At 34.3% G+C, this 24,544-nt stretch overlaps 2 protein-coding genes across 8 annotated transcripts; both read left to right on the plus strand.

Moving 5' to 3' along the window:
• Window positions 1–1,699: 1,699 nt before the first annotated feature.
• Window positions 1,700–7,252, plus strand: BIOF (biotin F). 7 transcript variants are annotated; one of them, XR_016521129.1, is made up of 11 exons: window positions 1,700–2,104; window positions 2,898–3,040; window positions 3,175–3,282; window positions 3,505–3,743; window positions 3,840–3,881; window positions 4,682–4,769; window positions 5,058–5,191; window positions 5,306–5,431; window positions 6,150–6,300; window positions 6,509–6,577; window positions 6,889–7,252. XR_016521129.1 is itself a non-coding variant. In XM_068642768.2 (11 exons), exons 1-11 carry the CDS (start codon window positions 1,861–1,863, stop codon window positions 7,013–7,015), a joined length of 1,434 nt encoding a protein of 477 aa, XP_068498869.2. In that variant the 5' UTR covers window positions 1,700–1,860; the 3' UTR covers window positions 7,016–7,252. The 7 variants fall into 7 exon arrangements, 4 of the variants coding, with proteins under 4 accessions (XP_068498869.2, XP_090158790.1, XP_090158789.1 ...); XM_068642768.2 differs by having other exon boundaries at window positions 5,306–5,394; XM_090302664.1 differs by having other exon boundaries at window positions 3,179–3,282; window positions 3,527–3,743; window positions 5,306–5,394.
• Window positions 7,253–9,720: 2,468 nt separating this feature from the next.
• Window positions 9,721–15,398, plus strand: GEX3 (gamete-expressed 3). The gene is made up of 9 exons (XM_068645041.2): window positions 9,721–10,023; window positions 10,654–10,983; window positions 11,794–12,040; window positions 12,890–13,174; window positions 13,280–13,366; window positions 13,729–13,764; window positions 14,040–14,099; window positions 14,180–14,322; window positions 14,864–15,398. The coding sequence occupies exons 1-9, from the start codon at window positions 9,787–9,789 to the stop codon at window positions 15,257–15,259; spliced, it is 1,821 nt and encodes a 606-aa protein (XP_068501142.2). The 5' UTR covers window positions 9,721–9,786; the 3' UTR covers window positions 15,260–15,398.
• Window positions 15,399–24,544: the final 9,146 nt, after the last annotated feature.

A 24,544-nucleotide genomic window follows, 5' to 3' on the forward strand; every position in this document is an offset into this window, starting at 1 on the left:
TTAATAGTATTTATCTAATATATAGCCTTGTTTGTTGTTCATGATAAAAATTTGATGATTTTTTTTAAGTAGCATGGTTCCAATAAAATTTTACAAACTTATTAAATGTTGTAATAATTGTAGTAAATTTATTGACTTAATTATGTAACATATCAAATGATACATTAACTTTAGTTTATGATGCAATTATTAATAAAATAACATTTTATAATTATTTTTTTATTTTCTAACTAATGTAGTATTTTTTAAAAGGTCTAAGTGTAATTTTATTTAATTAAAATGTTTTTACTACATTATCTTAAATATTTACATTTTTCTTACATGTCTTTGTGAATTAACTATTTGGATGTTAAGGAATGAGAGGAAAAAAACTTATTATGTTCATGATGCTCTAGTACTATAAACATGTTTAAGAAGAACAAAGAAATAAAGTCACAAAACCTAAAAATCCTAAATGTGACACATGATCTCATTATAAAATATATATTAATAATAAAATACAAATATTAACAACTTTTATATTGCATTATTATAAATGAACTATAATTTTTGTTATTTTAAAAAATAAAATTGTTTAAAACTACTTATTTGTTTAAATTTTAAAAAATATTTTTGAAATTAAAAAAATATTAAAATGGGAATTTGGTAATAGTGCTACTATATTAGTTAGTAAACATTTTAAACCGTTATATTTGAATGCCTCAACCACATTATCCTAGGCTTAGTCTAAACGGGTATTGGAGATGGAAAAAGTTAGTTTTTCAATAACAATAAAATGGATAAATATGTTAACTTAATTGTATATTTTGTAATTAATTTTTTTTTATACTTCTACATATTAGTGAAAATTATCACTTCACTTATATTATAATAAACATAACCAATTTAATAGGAGTTTACTAGTGTAAAAGTTGATTAGTATATGTTTTAAATGACTTAAATACTATTTATATATTATAATCTTGTGTAAAATCGATGTAAGATCTCTAATGCATATCCTTATGTTGATAAATAAACATATAGACTTTGAATCGCTCTAATACTATCTTAGTATTTGAATTTATGTTTAACTGGTTAATTCTACAATACTCAACTTGTAAAATGATAATTTCGTCATACTTTGAAACAAAAAAACGAAACAATCTCTTCTTTTGACAAAAAAATAATTAAAGCTTAGATATTTGTTTCTATTATTATCCAAGATTATATTGTTGTTTGGACTTCAAACTCAAATCAAAGTAACATTAGTTGATGATAAAATTTACAAAAATTTAATTGAAAAATATAATTTTTTTGATATTCAATAAAAATAAAATTTCAATAGAAACTCCGTTAAAAGTACCTAAAGTTTACAAAGGACTTAAAAATAAATTATATTTTTTTATCTGAATATATGTAAGTAATAACTATGCAAGATAAGGTTTTCAACTTGGAAAATCAAATGGAAATGACTCACTTGAAAAATATAAAAAAATTAGCAAAAATAATTTTTTAATAAAAACTCAATTAAAAATATTCAAATTTAAATGTATAAAAATTTAAAATTATTTAATTTCACACTATATATTTATTTATTTATATTATCTCTTAAAATAATTTGATTGATATTAGGTTATTATTTGTTTAATGAGTAGGTAAAGAGAGAAGTAAGATTCCTTAGGTAAGTTCTTAAGATGAAAGGTACATGTTAGTTATTTTTGTGAAATTTAAGAAAAAGAATAATGAAGGTTGAAAGGTACATTTGGAAGTTAGTAGAATGTGTTTGAGAGATGATGCAGCATAACACAACACGTGACTCAAACTCAACAACCCAACCAACCAACCCAATTCTCTTCTCTGTTTCTCACACCAATCACCACCATGGCGGAGAATCCAACTGCATGGTGGGACTCCTGGGTTGAAGAGGCTATCAACACCCTTCACTCCCTCAAAGTCCTCCGATCTCTCAGACCCATTTGCCTCCGCAGCAGTTCTCTCCACTTTGGTCTCCATCATGAAGCATTCCAAGTGTTCGATGAAATGCAGCACTGGGACCGCTCCTCTGTTGAAGTGGAAATTGCGGAGTCCACGTTCAGTAGATGGATGCATGACACCCCAAGTGCTGGTACCCTTCAATATTTCTACCATTTTTTTAAAAAGCAGAAAAAAAATGTGTTTTTATTAAATACCTCAACCTTTTGTGAAACTTGGTTTTTTTCAGTCCTCCTTTTGTGAAACTTGAAGTTCAAAAACGACCAAGTCCACGTATTTTCTAGAGTTTTCGAATTAATACATGGATTTAAAAGCATAAGAACCAAAACCAAGTTTGTCTAAAAGTTCATGCACTAAAAAAACACATTTTGCTACTCTATTTTTTATGGTTTCACTCGTACGTGAAGGTAGAATTGAAGTTACACCCTCAATTTATTTCTTAAAAATTAATTAACATAAATTTTAAGCTCCTCCTGAGATTATTAAACGGTTGTACTGGTAAACTTGCGAAAATAAAGACTAAAAGGTTATTTTTTTAAAAAATTTAAACATTTACAATTAAAATGAAACATAGGATGTAGTAATTTAAGGGGAAACAGAAAGAAAGTAGAGTAAATATTGTATGCATTCACAGAATAAAGAGTTTTTACAGTATTATTATATTACATCACAGAACATTCGTGTACTTTTATAATAAGTATTTTAAAAATCCTTTCAACTATGGTTCCTATTGGTTGACCACTATATTTTACATCAGTAAATTCATGGAAATTGAACTCAAAAAAATATTTCTTCAATTAAAGGAGCTTTAGATTCCACTAAATTTTGCTCTTCTGCATAACTGCAGTTTCACTGATGTCATCGAGTATATTGAGCATGTGTTTAGTTTCGATTGCTGACAGTACTACTGAAATTCTCTTGGGTAGGTGATGAGATTGTTTGTAGTGCGGCTGGTGGTGATGACGAAGCAGGGGCATCTTATGAGAAGTTTAAAAAATTAATTTTGTTTTCTGGAAATGATTATCTAGGCCTGAGTTCCCATCCGACTATTGGAGAGGCTGTTGCAAAGGTGTGCTTGTGAATTTTGAATGAGTTTTAGTGGTCTTGTTTCTTCTTTCTGGGTTATGGTCTATGAGTCTTTGTTTCTTCTGTTTTCTTAGCCTTAGCTTGAATTCGTTGCCATAATTCCTTCTTGTGAATCAGGCAGCCCAGGAACATGGTATGGGACCAAGGGGTTCTGCTCTTATTTGTGGTTATACCAATTATCATAGGCTACTTGAGTCGAGCCTGGCAGACTTGAAGAAGAAAGAGGTAATGACTGCCTTGCAAGAACTACTTAAACTGTTCTGGTTTTGTTACTTGCTCTGTTTTGTATCCTAACTAAAGAACAATTAATTGATTGCTATGATCAAATTTTCTGGCCTCTCAGACCCACCTATTGTCAAATGAATTGAAGGAAGGACCCAAATGATGATAATAAGTCTGGATTATATGAAATGCTGACTCAATTTTGGTTTAAAATCTATGCTATAGGATTGCCTTCTTTGTCCCACAGGGTTTGCTGCCAATATGGCCGTGATGACGGCAATAGGAAGTATTGGTACTCTCTTAGCTGGGAATAGCATACCTTCAGAGGATGAAAAGATCGCTGTCTTTTCTGATGCATTAAATCATGCATCAATAATTGATGGCATCCGTCTTGTTGAGCGACAAAAGAGTGTAAAGGTTTATGTATATAGACATTGTGACATGTCCCACCTCAATATGCTATTGTAGGTTTTACCTTTACTGAAATTTTCATGCTTGCCTATTTTTTCCCTTCTGGTAGTCACTCAATGTGTTGACATCGTCATTGATGATTTTAACAGATCTAATTGCAGAATGAGGAAGAAAGTTGTGGTGACTGACAGGTTAGTCTTTGTGCTACTAGGAAAATAGAAAATTTCCAAGGTTAAACATTCACATTGTTATATTCATATATTTTCTCAAACAGCCTAAACAATATTTTCATGTCGTGGAATCGACTTAATAAATTTGTCCTTCTTATGCAGTCTTTGGTGTTGGCAAATTTATAAAAGTGTATTTAATGAATAATTTTTTTATGGTTTTTATGATTGAATTTTCTCCAAATTTGCTTTATATACTTGTTGTTGACAGGGGTTAGTTCTTAATGATTAGTGTTGATTATTTTTCTTGAAAATATCTTTGATTAGGAGGATACCTTTATATTATATGATTAGAGTTTCGTAAGAAGTCGTTTGGTGTTGGTCCCTGATAATTCTTCAGGGTAACTTTCAATATTGAGGAAGTAAAGCATGAGATTTTACGCTGTTCATCTCTCTGTCTTAGATACACACATAGTTCATATATCACTATGTTTATTTCTACCTAAACAATATAATGAAGCAATGATTCAAGTGCTTTATTGGAAAATTCTAATGTCATTGTGATTAAAGAATGCGTATTTGGTTTTTCTTGAGCATTTCATCCTTCACCATAACTTACATCCTCCTCCTTGTTAAAGAGAGGCATAATTGTTCATTTGGAAATAATTTCAATTTCTAGACCTGAGAATTACTTGTGGATGTTGATTGAGATGCTATGCTATCCGATTTCTAGTTGTTTATTTATATTTCTGATGACAATGAACTTTGGCAATACTCTGCAAATAATTTTCCATATGCATTATAGTTCATCCCATTTTTTGCAGCTTGTTTAGCATGGATGGAGACTATGCACCTATGATTGAGCTTGCTGACCTTCGCAAGAAACATGGCTTTTTGTTAGTCATTGATGATGTAAAACCTCTTGATATGTTTCAGCAAATGTCTTTTTGTTTATGAAGACTATTTATTATAGGCTATTATGTACATGGTTCTGAATTTGATCTTTGGATTAAGACTTATTGGGAGGTTAGAATAATAATCACAATACAGTTATGGCATTACATTATCTGTTGTAGAAAGCAATCACCCACTCTCATATGTTGTTTTCCTGATTGAATATTTATGTGATGCAAGTGGCTTCTCCTTGCTACAAACAAAGTCTTAATTATGAACTCAAAATAAAAATATGTGTATGTCCAGGCTCATGGAACATTTGTTTGTGGCAAAAATGGTGGCGGTGTTGCCGAGGAGTTCAACTGTGAGAAGGATGTGGACATATGCATTGGTACACTAAGTAAAGCTGCTGGCTGCCATGGAGGATTTATAGCATGCAGGTTACTATTTTAGTTCACTTGCTCGTGAAATTAGTTTCTGCACAACACTGGCACAAAACATATGTTTAGTCAATAGTTCACCAATGACTTTTTCCATTCTATGAATTCTTATAGCAAAAAGTGGAAACTGTTAATACAGTCAAGGGGTCGTTCATTTATATTTTCAACATCTGCGCCAGTCCCGGTTGCTGCCGCTGCTTATGGTATGCTCCAGTGTTCTACATAAATTGATAAACTCAGGTTGCACTTTGTGCTTTTGTTATTAGTTCCTATTTCTATGTCTTTACTTCTTGCTCTCATCATTCATATTTATCAAGTTGATAAGTGCTAGCAACACATTTTGTTAGACAACTTTTTATACGCTCTTTATTTGTTAATTAAAAGTGTTTTAAAACTATAAGGAATGAGACTCAACTTTGTGATTCACAATGATTTTTTTATCGATAATAAAAAAATGTGTTTATAATAGTTTATTAGAGACTAAATTTCTGGATTTTCTTTTGTCAAGTTATATCCTTATATGGTGTAGTCCTGTGATACAATTCTTATCTATCATTTTCACTTCTAACATCATCCAATAATTTAGTGGAATAACGTTATTTACTGTTTTTCTTAAAAGCCAGAAAAGGTCATGTTGTTCATACCGTTAGCGCCATTTGTTTGAATATTGCACTTACAACAATGCTCTGCTATAGATTGTTACATTCTAGTAGAAAATGTTAAATTAGGACTTCGGATGGAGCAATCAATACAGTTGTGCATACTTGTGAACACGAGTAATTTAAACTAGAATTTCGATGCTCAGGAAGAATTGTTTGATATATCCATGGTTAAATTGGTCTTCTACCTTTCTTGGAATATTTGCCTAGAGATTAAAAATGTTGTCACTTCTTTTGCTATTGCTCTCCATGTCTTGTGGAAATTATTTATTTGTTAAAAGCATGATGCAATTTTCCAGCTGCGGTTAAAGTGGCAAAACTTGAGACATGGCGTAGAGAGGCTATTTGGAACCGGGTGAAAGACTTCCATTTACTTACAGGAATCCCTGTTACAAGTCACATTATATCCCTAATAGTAGGAAGTGAAGACAAAGCACTTCAAGCAAGCAGGTAGATTTCCTTCCATCAGTAAACCCTTAAGCATTATTCTTTCTATGCATTCAAACTATTTATAATTTATTATTGTATCAATGAACCTCTTCCACCATGTTTGGAAAAGATTAATTATGATATTTTTCTTCAGCAAACTGAAACTCAGCTTCACAAGCTGATCATGAAGACATTGTAATGCTAAGCATTTTCGGTCTTTATGGAACAGGTATTTATTGCAATCTGGCTTCCATGTGACTGCTATCAGACCACCTACGGTGCCTCCAAATTCATGCAGGTTTGTATCTTTTTATTTGATTATGAGTAAACCTCCAGATTTGTCATCCACATTGTTTGGGTTGGATGTTTAGTCCCTAAGATTTTAAAAATCTTAGCTTAGCCCTAACTTTACAAAAAGTCCTTCATTTTAGTCATTTTCTTTACCTTAGTATCATTCTGCACTAAGAATTATTATTAAAGTGAAAAGTGTTTTGCAAAGTTTTAAAATCTCAAGGACTCAAATGCCTGACATGATATTATTTCAAGGATTAACATGGTATATTTACATTAATTACAATCTCAAAAACTGATTATGTTATTTATTTTTAGGCTGCGAGTGGCCCTAAGTGCAGTCCACACAAGGCAAGATCTGGAAAACCTCGCAGGTGCACTCTCACGTTGCATCAATTTTCAAGACACCCGCATATATGGTTGCAATGGCTATGCAAGATTATAGCTATCTTTTGATTCTTTGTGGATGAATTTCATGGTCATTGATTGTGACTATATTAGAAACAAGTACACCCCTGGTGTCTCCCTTGGCAGTTCAATTTAATTACATTTCTTTTTGGAGTGGTAGTTCATCTCCTCATGTTATGTCAAAATGACAAGCTATTTTTATCAACATCTAGATGAATATTGTTAAATAATGCTGATATTTGGATGTAATTAATTTGGATCAATGTTTGGTGTAGGATCTCTCTTTTTAATACAATCATATAGTCATGCATAATCACATCATTATTAAATGAGTTTATCATGAATAGAGTGGTATTTGGAGAGTATCTTTTTATTGCATGATTCCACGATAGCCTCAAGAACAATACAACACTAGCCTGTTTCGGGGAGTTTTCCAGCTCTCTGAAAGAGGATTTGGATCCTCTCCTGCCATTTCTTTCTAGGCAGTTTCTTCCTGCACCCCTACATTTTTCTTCCTGCACCCCCACAATGTTATGCAAAGACCAAATTGTCCCTATTATTTTTTAAAAACCCTAAAATGCACTTAAACTGTATTTATTTTTTTGCATTATGGATTATGGAATCCGGAAAAATTTCGGATTGGCACTTCCGGTAAAATTTTGGATCCACCAATCCGTAATTCAAAATATGCATTTCACATTCAAAAATTCATCATTCAAAAAAAGCATTCCGGATCCACCAATCCGTAACAAAAATATGCATTCCAGATTCAAATCCGTAATTAAAAAAAGACATTCTGGATCCATGAATCCGTAACAGAATTAGGCTTCCGGATTCGGTAATCCGGAAATCAATAATTTATGCAAAAATTGCTTCCAAAACACCCCCTCATCCGGAAAAAAAAAAAACTCAGTTCCAGATTGATGAATCCATAACACATTTCCAGATCCCTATTTTCGGTAATCATGGTGTCCTTTTTCAAATTAAAGATTAAGACTAGTTTCGGGATTTAGAAAATTGTGGGGGTGCAAGAAGAAAAATGTAGGGGTGCAGGAAGAAGAAGCCTTCTTTCTATACCTCTTTCTTACCATTTCTAAATCCTTGAATTTGAATTTGGTCTAATATAATTGTATTACTACCAAATAAAAATTGGATGACACATTAATGAAATGATCAGCCTAATACAACTTTTCTTTTCTTTTCCTTGTTGCAAGAGCTTCTTATTAGAATTGGAAGTGACTCTATCTTGTTCCAAGTGTTAAAAAAGTTATTGAATAATTAAACTGGAAGAGAGTTTTTGTTCAACCACAACTATTACATTTGTCATGCAAATGGTTTTTTCGCCTAAATTCACTGAGAATATAAATATATAAAGGAATCCATTTTAAATCCTAATGTTTGACCAAGATGAAAACAAAATTCCTTAGAAATGCATGAATTTCCACAACTGTTTACATAGGGATTAATTATAGAATTCCCATATATTGACAATTGCAAAGTTCATGTGCCAATTTATAACTGCTGATGTGGATTAAAAGAATTATTATTTTATTAGAATGTGGGCCCTACTTGTGGAGCAGGAAAATTTTGAAAATTGCACAAAACAACCACAGTCAACACCACAACAACCACCACCCCCACTATCACAACAACACCAATCACTTTATAGCATAAAAGTGTCGATCTACAACAAACCTTTAAAAAGAAAAATAAACAAAATTTAGAAAGGAAAGGAAAAAGGTAAACATAAAATATGACTGTTTCTTCCTGCAACTCCATATCTTCTTCTGCCACCTCCATACACAACATGAAAATACATTTTTATCTTCTTATGTCATTTTCATAGAGTAGTTTCTGGATTATGTAATCTGGAAACTCATTTGAAAAAAAACTTCCGGATTACATAATCCGGAAGCTAAATAAGACTTCCGGATTATGTAATCCAGAAATTAATCATGCATATGAAAAAAGGCTTCCAGATTATTTAATCCGGAAGCTAATTACAAATTTGAAAAATGACTTCCAGATTACATAATCTGAAATAGTATAGAGGGGCATTTTTAAAAATTTGAAAATATATGGAGGTGAGAGAAGAAGGTATGGAGGTCCTGAAATATGTATACCAAACAAGGACACCAAGCAAGACACACACACCCCTCCAAAAAAATGGAGGATAAGAAGAAAAGGTGTAAAAAATTATCCTCTCAAAAATAGGCCAATATTCATTTTAGTAGGGCATACGAGAGAAAGGGTACCCTTTAAGCTAACGAAATAACTAGAAAAACTTCTTAAAAAATCCAAGTTCTATTTTCTTTGCTTGACAACTGAAAAGTCATAATGAAGTCATTGAATAACACAATCACATGCTAAAGGAAAATGCTTAGTTAGAAAGAAAAATTTGAATGGCATGAGAGGGAAAATAAATAAACAAGATATTCCCAATTAATAACTTTTTAATATAACAGATTAACAGAAACAATATAGCCTTATCCCACTAAGGCAAACAAGAAATTCTCAGACAATTTTTGAAACACGATGAATGTACAAAATTTCAAAGGACATTGTAATTGTGAAAGAGATTGGTTACGTATAAAACTGAAATGTCTAATTTTATATTTCTACAAATGTTAAGGATATATGCTGTCAAAACAGTTTAACATCCAAATTCTCATCTTTTATTTCTTTGGATTCATAAAACGAATCGGTAAAAAAAAAACAGAAATTCAAAGCGAAAAAAAAAATGGTAACTGTCATGAAGCAATAACGGTTACGACAACAACAGTAACTTGCGTGGTTCTGCAATGTGCAATGACCCTTTTGCTTTTCTTCCTCGTATTGGTTTTGCTTGCTACCATCTCTTCTCTTTCTGTCTCTTCATATCACTGGCTTTCCAAACCTCTTCTTGGAGACGATGATGGAAGGATCTATGCTTGTTCTCGTACCAACTTTTTTGCATTTGAAAGCAACGGAACCATTGCATGGACCTTGCATTTGGACTACAAATGCAACCTTGGTACTGCCCCAGTTCGTGGAGGTCATGGCAAGGTGATCTAAAACCACTTTTATTTCATGTTGCATTGCTTTGAATTTACAGTTATCATTTTTTTCATGTATAAATGTCTATTGCCAAGTTGAGGTTTTTCTTGTTTTCTGCACTACTGGGGTATTTCTTGTTGGCTAGGATTAAGAAATGTGTGTGCTGAGACTAAAGGAGATATCTTTTAATACAAGAACTCAAAGAGAAACTTTTTGTGACTACAGACATGTAATGAATAATTAAATTTAATTTCTTTTATCATGGTTGAATCATGCACTCACGATAATAGCAACACCAACTTAAAAGGGAAATCAACAAAATAGTGTGAAGAAATGGGCGAGAAATAATTTTCCTTGCTTGAATGTTTGTATACACCCAAACAATACAAAAATCATAGATTATTATGGTGTAACTTTTAAGTATAGTGTAAAGCTCAATGAACTTTCTATACATGACAATTTGTGACTCAATAAAAGTGAAGGGATAAAGTCTTTTACATCGCTAGTATACATACACTTTTTACTCACTCAAGGGGCTTTTATTGACCAATGTAATCCTTCATGCTTGATGGGAGAAAGGGGAGGCTTTTGCTTGTGGTGGGGTGATGGTGGTTGCTGATTTTTGCATGGCAATTGCAGATATACTTGGTAGCTGATAACAGAATATTGGTGATTAAATATGGAAGCATTGGAGCTTCTGAGCCAGAAGCAGAAGTTTTCTTTGGTCCAGGACCAGGGCAACCAGCAGAGGCTGAAATTATAGGGCTCTCAGTGAGCACATCAGGCTCAACTCTTTACATCAATGTCAATAATAGAGGACTCTTTGCATATCACTCACAAGGACATTTGCTTTGGAGTGTGGGACCTGTGCTTTACCAATTTGGCTACCGTCAAGGATGCAGGAAAAATATTACAGATTGTTACTTTAATTCAGCTCCTGTGCTTGATCAATGTGAGGCTAGTATATATGTAAGGTTTACTCATCCTTGGTTTACTGTCATACATATTTATTCTCTACTTTGAGTTTAGCACTGATATTGGGTTAAGTCAAAAGTAGATCCATTTTTCACATTCGAACTGAAGCTATATGTAGGCTCGGGCAATGTGGAAAGGGTGTAAGTTATAGTTCCTTAATAGTAATTAAAAAGGGTTTAAAAAAATTCACTAAAAGCATATACATATCTTTTTAACCAATCATAAATCATCTGTGATTTTAAAGTTGTTGTAGAAGTCAACTAACTTAACTTAGCATATATAACGATTTATGATTAGATGATGATGTAAAATTGTTATTGCATTGTTAGTTCACACACTATTTGCTCAATTAAAAATGTACTTGATACCAACAATCTCACGAAATGGATTTTGGTGGTAATTTAGGGTGTGTTTGTTTCTTAGTTATTGAAAATTGTCGTGTAAAACAGTTTTTATAAACTAATTTTTAGACAATCTGAGTGAGAAAAGAAGGTAGTCAAGGAAGAATTTGAATAACAGAAAACTAGAAGTAGAAAATCAAAACAGCTGGGAAGATATCTATTTTCATTTATTTTAAAAAGTGAAACTACTTTTGACAACATTTTTTTGAAAACTAGTTATATCAAACGACTATTTTTTTTTTTCATTTCTAAAAACTGATGAGTTTCCAAAAGTTGAAACAAACAAGCCCTTTAGTGCTGTCTTAGTGTGTGTGTGTTGTATACTTTCATCATGCTGAGAAATGTTCATTTCCCTGGATTAATATGACTTCTTTGAAAGTACATTTGTTTTTTGCCTTTGCAGATCTCAAACACAGAAGGGGAACTCTATTGTTTGTCGATTCGAAGCCGTTACTTTAGATGGATTCAGGATTTCAGTTCACTAAGCAAAAATTTCACTATAACTCCTGGAAACAATGGTCATCTGTATGTAACAGTTCCAACCATGGCTCTTGTTCTGGCTCTAGATGTCTTTTCAGGTAATGTTTTGTGGCAGAGAAGTATAGGGCCATTAAGCAAAGTTGACTCTGCACCTGTAGTGGACTCTAATGGTAAGTCCTTTGCTGTTAGATTATTTTAAGCCTTACCCTACAAAATCAAACTTCATTGATTTAAACCTGTATATGGGGTCTCCCAATTAAACTAATGTTATATAGAGAACTTAACATTCCTTTGTGATAAACATGGTTATACAAAGTGTAATAAATTTTACCATACATAGTGGTTTTGATATTGAACGACATTATAAAACTGTTTTATATTGTCACTGCCTAACCATAAAACTATTTCTTATGATCATTTTTCTTCTTTCCCAGTTACCTTTTGTTTCCTAGTTCTCTTTTTGCAATAATCCTTTTTGTTTGAGGCAACATGCAACGGAACTGCATGAACAATCTACCCTTATCACCTTTACATGCAAAAATTGATATCTAACCTAAAGTTTTATATATGTTCATACTGCCCATACTTTTTCTTTTCTCCCAGTTACCTTCTGTTTCCTAGTTCTCACTCTTTTTACTATAATAATTTTTGTGAGGCACACTATGTGCAATGGAACTGCGTGAAGGATCTACTTTTATCACCTTTACATTCAAAAAATTGATTTCAAATTTGAATTTTATCTATCTTCATACTTGCCCCGTTATTTTAAGTGTGTATCATGTATATGTATATTCTGCATTAACCTGAAATATCACTACAGCTATTATTTATTATTAGTTGGAATTTATTGAAAAATACTCCAATTGTGAGTCCACTTCATGTTTAATGAGTCCCACCTCACTCCTAAATTTGGTAATTAAAAAAAATCAGTAATAGAGTGTTGCTTGCATTCCTTACAAGTACAACCATTTGTTTGTGGTATATGAACTTACTTTACTGGAGTACACTTGGTGTAACAGGATGGATATCTATTGGTTCATTGGATGGATTCCTATACTCATTTTCTCCAAATGGGGTTCTTAAGAAATTCTCAAGAATGAATGCAAAGAACTCTATGATTCAAGTTGGACCATTTCTTGATTGCTCTGGATTTGCAGTGTACAGTTCACAGATAGAGATGGAAGGGAAAGTTAGCCACACATTTGGTGAATACACTCTTGTTTCAGCAATTCGACCAAAAGGGGCATTATTCACTATGTTGGTTCCTGCTACAGGATCAATCTATTGGTCTGAAAGATATCCTGGTACAAATTTCTCAGTTCTCATTCCTCATAACACACATACACTGAAAATGAAGTTTCCTTAGCAGCAACAAACTAACTATTTTTCTGCGTGGTTGATTCAATCAGGTCATGTTTCTACCTTATTTTCTGAGAGTGATCTAAGTCATTTTGTCATGAATGAGGAGACACTTCTTGCTTTCCTTGCTGCCTCAAGTATGAGTGTACTCTCTTAACTAATCATTCTTTTTTCTTTTGGTATTATTCAATAAATGATAGCCAAGGTAAAACTCATCAATATAGTAAACATGGATCAATCATGACAAATTTGTTAGTATTCTTGATGAGATTGAATAAGGGTACTAAATAACTTTTTCCACTTCATTAAGGTTGCTCCTATTAAATCAACAGATAAGAAATTGAACACTTGGTGGCCTTTCTGCAGAATGTTGATCATTCATTTGATTACAAACTGGAAAGCAAAAAATTCCATGGAATATTTACCTTTGGGAATTATTTTTTTATATGAAGTTGTTTGTTTGAATGAACTAATAATGGATTGATCCTAATCTTCACAGCAGAGATTGGCACCCCACTGCAATGCCGTACTACAGGTACAGATCTTTTCTATCTTTTCTTCACCTACCTTCAGATAAATGTAAATTAGTTTCCATTTTTTAAATCTGTAGAAAGTAATCACTGAATTATTTTTTTTTCATCAACTTTTTTTATTTGTTACGTAAAGAGTGTTTTAGTTGAGTGTTTCTAAACACACAAAACTACAGTGTCTTGGTTTTAGTTTAGTGTGTAAAAAAGTACAACTTCAAATTTCTTTCTATAAAAGGTGATAACAATTTCTGGTCATGCAATTTCTCTCATCACTTCACAGGTCAGAAGCTTGCATCAAGCTGCTCTCAAGAAAGAACCAAGCTTGTCAGCATATACACAGGTAATGTGCAACTTTGTAAATTAAGAGAATGTGGCATCATATTAAGAAGTGAGCTTAGTATTAAGTGTTTTTTTTTGCAGGCAACGAAAGGTCCATAGTATTGTTTCTGTTCTTTGAGTCTGCTCTCATGTTGGTACTAGTTGGAGTTGTAAGATTCTGCTGCACATTTTGGGCAAAAGAGAAGCTCAAAGATCAAGGCCTTGGGAGCTTCCTTGACAAGAGAGTTAGTCTGAAATTGTGTTGTTTGATCTTATTTTTCTTCCTTTCCCCTCTTCTTCTGCCTCATGCAATAGCTTCTTTTTTTAAAAACAAGTACCCTGGTTTGATTTGTCTAACTAGTCCTGTTGGAGATCTCATATCGACTAAAGATTAAAACATTTCATAGTATATAAGTGAGTGCAAACCTCACTTTACAAGCTGGTTTGATTTGTCTAACTAGTCCAAAACCCATGTAGAAAACATTTTGAATTATTCTTTTATTCTTTATATTATTTTATTACTTAAGATATAAGTTTGAATGCTTCTTATTCAACCATGGTTTAATTACTGTTACACCAATAAATAGTGAACTAGTAAGGATGAGAAATAATTTTAAACCAAACAACTTTAATTTTCTCCTTATTTCTCTTCTTTCCACTTTACTTATTTTTTATTTCTCTCTACCAAACATGTTCTTAAGGACAGTCATATTACTTTCACCAAAGAAGAATGGTACCTTCCTTATATCATAATTCACTTATTGTTATTCTTTGGGTATCTTTTAGTGCTCTCTTCAGCTGAAAAAGAAAGCTTTGGACAGGACAATCACAGAGCTTGAGCAAAAAGCTGCAGAGGAAACAATGGACAGTGAAATTTTTGAGGAGTTGGGTGATATAGCAAGAGAAAGGGAGTGTATAGAGAGGAAGCTCTCAACCACCTATAGTTTGGGAAGGGACAAGACTGGCTCACAACCAAAACCTATGCTTCCTTTACATCATGTGGGAAGAAAAAAAAGCTACTCATTTCAAGATGCAACTCAAAAAAAAGTGACAATATTGCACACGCTGAGTGATACAGCTTCTAGTGAAAGCAGCAATGAAGGAGAGACTTGCATGCTTGAAGACATGGATGCCAAGGCAAAGACACCTAGGGTGGATTTGGATACTTCAAGCAGTGAATAGTGTCATTGGAGAGGCTTTAGAAAAGGAACACTAGCACTTGTCTTGTGTTGTAGTAATATTTGTTGTTCTTAAACTATGATCAAAGCAACTAGTATGTAACTAGAGAAAACAATCATTCAAATATAAACTATTTTACACCATTGTTGTTTTTATTGTGTAAAATAATCTGCTCTTTCTAAAATAATAAAGCATCTTTAAAATGTTGATACGTCTTAAACAAGATGTTAAGAAGAACAAGATGTTAAGAAGAAGTAAAATTTTATTCTCATCATCCAACTTCCTTGAAGTTGAAATCCGCTAGTTGCTCCACCATTGTTCTTGACTCAATCATCCAGAACGAATAAAGTTGTTACTTCAAATAAAGTTTGTATGGCAAAGACTAAGTCATTATCAAGTTTCTCCTAGATCGACCAACAATTTTTTCTTTAGCAACTTCCCTTAGTGCCTTACCACCAAAACATAGAATTATGGCACTCCTAGCTTTGTTGATCATGTCACCTTTTCCTTTCATGACATAGATGGTGGCATATTCGCCTCCCCCATTAAAGTATCAACACAATCTTGTTATACGAAGATGATCTCTATCTTGATTCTTCACAATCCAAAGTTATTCTTCCCGAAAAACTTTTTGATGTCAAACTTAGTTGTCATGTTTTTAACTTCTTGACTTTCTTTTTTCTTATCTCTATAGGTGATGGCAATTGTTAGATTTGTCACAATAATAAATAAGAAAACAGTTGAGAAAAATTGAAAGAAAATAAAATTTTAAAGTCAAAGGGGTCTATACATAGAGAATCTCATAGGATATATCCTCTACCGAAACTTGTGAAATTTCGCCCTATTTTCTACAATTTTATTCTGGGTCGGTATTACGTTGAAAAAATTCACACAAGTACTTCCGTACGTTGTTTGCACTCAGGTAAGGAGGCATGTCCATAAACAAATCACAAAAAGAAGATACAGGGAAAAAAAGCCAGGACGTTATGTTTTCGGAAAAACAGTTTTGTTCACTTTCGGACTGGGACCTACTACGCCTTACTCCTTGGGTATTTTGGTATGAATTTTTTACCAGACATTTGTCATTGTGTCTATTGAGTTTTGGCTGAGATTTGAGCCTCAAATTCGTCCCACAGGATTTGCAATAAATTTTTTATTCGTCATTGCCAGGGCTTAAAGGAAGGTTCCTTTGTATGTGAAACTGTTTGATTTCTTACCTAGGTGAATACTCATCTGATTGACCTAAAATTTGTCGCGTTTTGTCCGAAATTCAGTCGAGATTCTTATGTGGATTTTCAGGAAAAAGTATTTCAGGAGCATTTTTCAGAAATTTTATTGAAAACAAAGCTATCCTTTACCGAAACTTGTTAAATTTTCCCATACTTTATGTAATTTTAATCTGGGTGCGTATTGCGTTGAAAAACTTCACACCAGAACTTTCATATGTTGTTTGCACCCAGGTAAGGAGGCACATCTATAAACAAATAACAAAAAGAAGATACAAGGAAGAAAAGGCAGTACGTTTTGTTTCCAGAAAACCAGGTTTGTTTACTCTCGGTCTGGTTTTACTATGCCGTACTCCTTTGGTGTTTTGGTTTGAAATTTGTACGAGACGTTTGTCACTGTCTCTATTGAGTTTAGGCTGAGATTTGAGCCCCAGATTCCTCCCACAAGATTGGAAATAATTTATTTATTGATATTGTCAGGGCTGAAAGAAAAGTACGTTCTTGTGTGAAACTGTTTGATTTTTTCGTGGGTTAATACTCATCCGTTTGACCTTAAATTTGTCGCGTTTTGTCCCGAATTCAGTGGATATTCTTACGTGGAATTTCAGGAAAAAACTATTTCAAGTGATTTTTTCAGAAATTTTCGCTCAAACCAAGGCTCTCCTCTACCAAAACTTGTGAAATTTCGCCCTACAGTCTGCAACTTTTATTCTGCGTCCGTATTGCGCTGAAAAAATTCACACAAGTACTTTCATATGTTGTTTGCACCCAAGTAAGGAGGCACGTCCATAAACGAATCACAAAAAGAAGATACGGGGAAGAAAAGCCAGGACGTTTTGTTTTCGGAAAACCAGTTTTGTTCACTCTCGGTCTGGTACTTACTACGCCTTACTCCTTGGGAGTTTTGGTATGAAATTTTTACCATACGTTCGTCACTGTGTCTATTCAGTTTTCGCTGCGATTTGAGCCCCAGATTCGTCCCACAAGATTGGCAATAAATTTTTATTGATCACTGCCAGGGCTGAAAGGAAGGTTCGTTCGTGTGTGAAACTGTTTGATTTTTTTCGTGGGTCAACACTCATTCGTTTGACCTGAAATTTGTTGCGTTTTGTCCCGAATTCAGTGGATATTCTTACGTGGAATTTCAGGAAAAAACTATTTCAAGAGATTTTTTCAGAAATTTTCGCTCAAACCAAGGCTATCCTCTACCAAAACTTGTGAAATTTGGCCTTACATTCTGCAATTTTTATTCTGCGTCCGTATTGCGCTGAAAAAATTCACACAAGTACTTTCATATGTTGTTTTCACCCAAGTAAGGAGGCACGTCCATAAACGAATCACAAAAAGAAGATACGGGGAAGAAAAGCCAGGATGTTTTGTTTTCGAAAAACAAGTTTTGTTGACTCTCGGTCTGGGACTTACTACGCCTTACTCCTTGGGAGTTTTGGTATGAAATTTTTACCAGACGTTCGTCACTGTGTCTATTGAGTTTTGGCTGAGATTTGAGCCCCAGATTCGTCCCACAAGATTGGCAATAAATTTTTATTAATCACTGTTAGGGCTGAAAGGAAGGTTCGTTCGTGTGTGAAACTGTTTGATTTTTTTCGTGCGTCAACACTCATTCGTTTGACCTGAAATTTGTCGCGTTTTAGTGGAGATTCTTACGTGGAATTTCAGGAAAAAACTATTTTGGGAGAATTTTTCAGAATTTTTCGTTCAAACCAAGGCTATCCTCTACCAAAACTTGTGAAATTTCGCCCTACTTTCTGCAATTTTTATTCTGCGTCCGTATTGCGCTGAGAAAATTCACACAAGTACTTTCATATGTTGTTTGCAACCAGATAAGGAGACACGTCAATGAACGAATCACAAAAAGAAGATATGGGGAAGAAAAGCCAGGACGTTTTGTTTTCGGAAAACCAGTTTCGTTCACTCTCGGTCTGGGACATACCACGCCTTACTCCTTGGGTGTTTTGGTCTGAAATTTTTACCAGACGTTCGTCACTGTGTCTATTGAGTTTTGGCTGAGATTAGAGCCCCATATTCGTCCGACAAGATTGGCAATGAATTTTGTATTGATCACTGCCAGGGCTGAAAGGAAGGTTCGTTCGTATGTGAAACTGATTGATTTTTTTCGTGGGCAACACTCATCCGTTTGACCTGAAATTTGTAAAATTTCGCTCTACTTTTTGCAATTTTTATTCTGTGTCCGTATTGCGCTGAAAAAATTCACACATGTACTTTCATACGTTGTTTGCACCCAGGTAAGGAGGCACGTCCATAAACGAATCACAAAAAGAAGATACGGGAAAGAAAAGGCAAGACGTTTTGTTTTCGGAGAACCAGTTTTGTTCATTCTCGGTCTCGGACTTAGTACGCCTTAATCCTTGGGTATTTTGGTCTGAAATTTTTACAAGACGTTCGTCACTGTGTCTATTGTGTTTTGGCTGAGATTTGAGCCCAAGATTCGTCTCACAAATTGGCAATAAAATTTTTATTGATCACTGTCAGGGCTGAAAGGAAGGTTCGTTCGTGGGTCAACACTCATCTGTTTGACCTGAAATTTGTCTCGTTTTGTTCCGAATTCAGTGAAGGTTCTTACGTAGAATTTCAGGAAAAAACTATTTCGGGAGAATTATTCAGAAATTTTCGCTCAAAGCAAGGCTATCCTATACCAAAACTTGTGAAATTTTGCTCTACTTTCTGCAATTTTTATTCTGCGAATGTATTGCGTTGAAAAAATTCACACAAGTACTTTCATATGTTGTTTGCACCCAGGTAAGGAAGCACATCCATAAACGAATCACAAAAAGAAGATACGGGGAAGAAAAGTCAGGACGTTTTATTTTTGGAAAACCAGTTTTGTTCACTCTCGGTCTGGGACTTACTACGCCTTACCCCTTGGGTGTTTCAGTCTGAAATTTTTACCAAACGTTCGTCACTGTGTCTATTGAGTTTTGGCTGAAATTTGAGCCTCAGATTCGCCCAACAAGATTCAGAATAAATTTTTTATTCATCACTTCCAGGGCTGAAAGGAAGGTTCGTTCGTGTGTGAAACTGTTTGATTTTTTTCGTGGGTCAACACTCATCCGTTTGACCTGAAATTTGTCGTGTTTTGTCCAGAATTCAGTGGAGATTCTTACGTGGAATTTCAGGAAAAAACTATTTTGGGAGAATTTTTCAGAAATTTTCGTTCAAACCAAGGCTATCCTCTACCAAAACTTGTGAAATTACTTCCTACTTTCTGCAATTTCTATTATGCATCCGTATTGTGCTGAAAAAATTCACAAAAGTACTTTCATATGTTGTTTGCACCCAGGTAAGGAGGCACGTCAATAAACGAATCACAAAAAGAAGATACGGGGAAGAAAGGCCAGGACGTTTTGTTTTCGGAAAAACAGTTTTGTTCACTCTCGGTCTGGAACTTACTACGCCTTACTCCTTGGGTGTTTTAGTCTGAAACTTTTACCAGACGTTCGTCACTGTGTCTATTGAGTTTTGGCTGAGATTTGAGCCCCAGATTCGTCGCACAAGATAGGCAATAAATTTTTTATTGATCACTGCCAGGGCTGAAAGGAAGGCTCGTTCGTGAGTGAAACTGTTTGATTTTTTTCATGGGTCAACACTCATCCGTTTGACCTGAAATTTGTCGCGTTTTGTCCCAAATTCAGTGGAGGTTCATACGTGGAATTTCAGGAAAAAACTATTTCGGGAGAAGTTTTCAGAAATTTTTGTTCAAACCAAGGCTATCCTCTACTAAAACGTGTGAAATTTTGCCCTACTTTCTGCAATTTTTATTCTGCGTCGGTATTGTGTTGAAAAAATTCACACAAGTACTTTCATATGTTGTTTGCACCCAAGTAAGGAGGCACGTCCATAAACGAATCACAAAAAGAAGATACGGGGAAGAAAAGCCATAACTTTTTGTTTTCGGAAAACCAGTTTTGTTCACTCTCGGTCTGGGACTTACTACGCCTTACTCCATGAATGTTTTGGTCTGAAATTTTTACCAGACGTTCGCCACTGTTTCTATTGAGTTTTGGCTACGATTTGAGCCTCAGATTCGTCCCACAAAATTGGGAATAAATTTTTTATTGATCCGTGCCAAGGCTGAAAGGAAGGTTCGTTCGTGTCTGAAACTGTTCGATTTTTTTCGTGGGTCAACACTCATCCGTTTGACCTGAAATTTGTCGCGTTTTGTCGCGAACTCAATGGAGGTTCTGACGTGAAATTTCAGGAAAAAACTATTTCAAGAGAATTTTTCAGAAATTTTCGCTCAAACCAAGGGTATCCTCTACCAAAACTTGTGAAATTTCCACCTACTTTCTGCAATTTTATTCTGCGTCCGTATGGCACTGAAAAAAATTCACACAAGTACTTTCAAATGTTGTTTGCACCCAGGTAAGGAGGCACGTCCCTAAACGAATCACAAAAAGAAGATACGGGGAAGAAAAGCCATGACGTTTTGTTTTCGGAAAACCAGTTTTGTTCACTCTCGGTCTGGGACTTACTACGCCTTACTCCATGGGTGTTTTGGTCTGAAATTTCTACCAGACGTTCGTCATTGTGTCTATTGAGTTTTGGCTGAGATTTGAGTCCCAGATTTGTCCCACAAGATTGGCAATAAATTTTTTATTGATCACTGCCAGAGCTGAAAGGAAGGTTCGTTCGTGTGTGAAACTGTTTGACTTTTTTCGTGGGTCAACACTCATCCGTTTGACCTGAAATTTGTCGTGTTTTGTCCCGAATTCATTGGACATTCTTACTTTGAATTTCAGGAAAAAACTATTTCGGGAGATATTTTCGCTCAAACCAAGGGTATCCTCTACCAAACTTGTGAAATTTCGCCCTACTTTCTGCAATTTTTATTCTGCATCCGTATTGCGCTGAAAAAAATTCACACATGTACTTTCATATGGTTTTTGCACCCAGATAAAAAGGCATGTCCATAAACGAAACAGAAAAAGAAGATACGGGGAAGAAAAGCCAAGGAAGTTTTGTTTTCGGAAAACCAGTTTTGTTCACTCTCGGTCTGGGACTTACTACGCCTTACTCCTTGGTTGTTTTGGTCTGAAATTTTTACCAGACGTTCGTCGCTGTGTCTATTGAGTTTTGACTCAGATTTGAGCCCAAGATTCGTCCCACAAGATTGGCAATAAATTTTTTATCGATCACTGCCAGGGCTGAAAGGAAGGTTCGTTCGTGTGGGAAACTGTTTGATTTCTTTCGTCGGTCAACACTCATCCGTTTGACCTGAAATTTATCGAGATTTGTCCCGAATGCAGTGGAGGTTCTTACATGGAATTTCAGGAAAAAACTATTTCGGGAGAATTTTTCAGAAATTTTCGCTCAAACCAAGGGTATCCTCTACCAAACTTGTGAAATTTCGCCCTACTTTCTGCATATTTTATTCTGCGTCCGTATTGCGCTGAAAAAATTCACACAAGTACTTTCATATGTTGCTTGCGCCCAGGTAAGGAGGCACGTCCATAAACGAATCACAAAAAGAAGATACGGGGAAGAAAAGCCAGGACGTTTTGTTTTCGGAAAACCAGTTTTGTTCACTCTCGGTCTAGGACTTCCTACGCCTTACTCCTTTGGTGTTTTGGTCTGAAATTTTTACCAGACGTTCGTCACTGTGTCTTTTGAGGTTTGGCTGAGATTTGAGCCCTATATTCGTCCCACAAGATTGGCAATAAAATTTTTAATGATCACTGCCAGGGCTGAAAGGAAGGTTCGTTCGTGTGTGAAACTGTTTGATTTTTTTCGTGGGTCAACACTCCTCCGTTTGACCTGAAATTTGTCGCGTTTTGTCCCGAATTCAGTGAAGATTCTTACGTGGAATTTCAGGACAAAACTATTTTGGGAGAATTTTTCAGAAATTTTTGCTCAAACCAAGGCTATCCTCTACCAAAACTTGTGAAATTTCGCCCAACTTTCTGCAATGTTTATTCTGCGTCCGTATTGCGCTGAAAAAATTCACACAAGTACTTTCATATGTTTTTTGCACCCAGGTAAGGAGGCACATCCATAAACGAATCACAAGAAGAAGATACGGGGAATAAAAGCCAGGACGTTTTGTTTTCGGAAAAGCAGTTTTGTTCACTCTCGGTCTGGGACTTACTACGCCTTACTCCTTGGGTGTTTTGGTCTGAAATTTTTACCAGACGTTCGTCACTGTGTCTATTGAGTTTTGGCTTAGATTTGAGCCTCAGATTCGTCCCACAAGATTGGCAATAAATTTTGTATTGATCACTGCCAGGGGTGAAAGGAAGGTTCGGTCGTGTGTGAAACTGTTTGATTTTTTTCGTGGGTCAACACTCATCCTTTTGACCTGAAATTTGTCGGGTTTTGTCCAGAATTCAATGGAGATTCTTTTGTGGAATTTCAGGAAAAACTATTTCGGGAGAATTTTTCAGAAATTTTTGCTCAAACCAAGGGTATCCTCTACCAAAACTTGTGAAATTTCTCCCTACTTTTTGCAATTTTTATTCTGCGTTCGTATTGCGCTGAAAAAATTCACACAAGTACTTTCATATGTTGTTTGCACTTAGGTAAGGAGGCACGTCCATAAACGAATCACAAAAAGAAGATACGGGGAAGAAAAGTCAGGACGTTTTGTTTTCGGAAAACCAGTTTTGTTCACTCTCGGTCTGGGACTTACTACGCCTTACTCCTTGGGTGTTTTGGTCTGAAATTTTTACCAAACGTTCGTCACTGTGTCTATTGAGTTTTGGCTGAGATTTGAGCCCTAGATTCGTCCCACAAGATTGGCAATAAAAATTTTATTGATCACTGCCATGGCTGAAAGGAAGGTTCGTTTCGTGTGTGAAACTATTTGATTTCTTTCCTAGGTGAATACTCATTCGTACCTGAAATTTGTCGCGTTTTGTCCCAAATTCAGCCTAGATTTTTACGTGGAATTTCAGGAAAAAACTATTTTGGGCGAATTTTTCTGAAATTTTGTTCAAACCAAGGTTATCCTCTACCGAAACTTGTGAATTTTCGCCCTACTTTCTGCAATTTTATTATGGGTCCGTATTGCGTTGAAAAAAATCACACAAGTACTTTCATATGTTGTTTGCACCCAGGTTAGGAGACATGTCCATAAATAAATCACAAAAAGAAGATACGAGGAAGAAAAACCAGGACGTTTTGTTTTTGGAAAACCATTTTTGTTCACTCTCGGTCTGGGACTTACTACGTCTTATTCTTTGGGTATTTTGGTCTGAAATTTTTACCAGACATTCCTCATTGTGTCTATTGAGTTGTGGCTGAGATTTGTGCCCCAAATTCGTCCCACAGGATTTGCAATAAATTTTTTATTCATCACTGAAAGAAATGTTCGTTTATGTGTGAAACTGTTTGATTTGTTTTCTAGGTGAATATCATCCGTTTGACCTAAAATTTGTTGTGTTTTTTCCCAAATTCAATCGAGATTGTTACATATAATTTCAGAAAAAAAAAATATTTTGGGATAATTTTTCAAAATTTTTATTGAAAACCAAAACTATCAATGTACTATTTATATACATAATGGTCTTTATATATAGAACTTAAGGTCCGAAACAACAACAAAAAAAGCATTATAGGAAAACAATATATATAATTACAACAAGACACCCTAGATGGTCTAACTAGTCTTAATACTAATAGACACAATATGACTATGTGACTGAATACTCCAACAATTGTGTGTTTCTTATAGTTAGTTATCATCATTATTATAGTTTGATTATCTTAGATACTTTAAAATATTTCACAAATATTATTAGTAAATATGACTCAATATATAATTATATATTTAATTCGGATAATTAAGAATATAAAATTTCCTTTCATATTACCTGTTGTAACTATTCCTAATTATTTCTCTTAAATTTAGACAATTACAATAATTATAAATATATAATTAAAGAACTCATGCTTTATATGATAAAAGATTTCAACCAAGTTAAAAAAAATCAAATTTATCAATAATATAACTTTAGTTCGTTGTAATTATTATTATGATTTCATGGACTATTATCTATAGCAATAAAGTGATAGTTGATATTATAAG

Source organism: Phaseolus vulgaris, chromosome 5 (genome assembly GCF_051622355.1).
Source record: "Phaseolus vulgaris cultivar YP4 chromosome 5, ASM5162235v1, whole genome shotgun sequence".
NCBI lineage: Eukaryota > Viridiplantae > Streptophyta > Magnoliopsida > Fabales > Fabaceae > Phaseolus > Phaseolus vulgaris.

Excerpts from the sequence above, each read along its gene's own strand:
- BIOF (XM_068642768.2), top strand. The coding sequence starts at position 1,861 with ATGGCGGAGAATCCAACTGCATGGTGGGACTCCTGGGTTGAAGAGGCT. Across the intron at positions 3,041-3,174 it reads TTGGAGAGGCTGTTGCAAAG|GCAGCCCAGGAACATGGTAT; the intron begins GTGTGCTTGTGA and ends CTTGTGAATCAG. Across the intron at positions 6,301-6,508 it reads AAAGCACTTCAAGCAAGCAG|GTATTTATTGCAATCTGGCT; the intron begins GTAGATTTCCTT and ends TTTATGGAACAG.
- GEX3 (XM_068645041.2), top strand. The coding sequence starts at position 9,787 with ATGACCCTTTTGCTTTTCTTCCTCGTATTGGTTTTGCTTGCTACCATC. Across the intron at positions 13,765-14,039 it reads ACTGCAATGCCGTACTACAG|GTCAGAAGCTTGCATCAAGC; the intron begins GTACAGATCTTT and ends ATCACTTCACAG. Across the intron at positions 14,100-14,179 it reads GCTTGTCAGCATATACACAG|GCAACGAAAGGTCCATAGTA; the intron begins GTAATGTGCAAC and ends TTTTTTTTGCAG.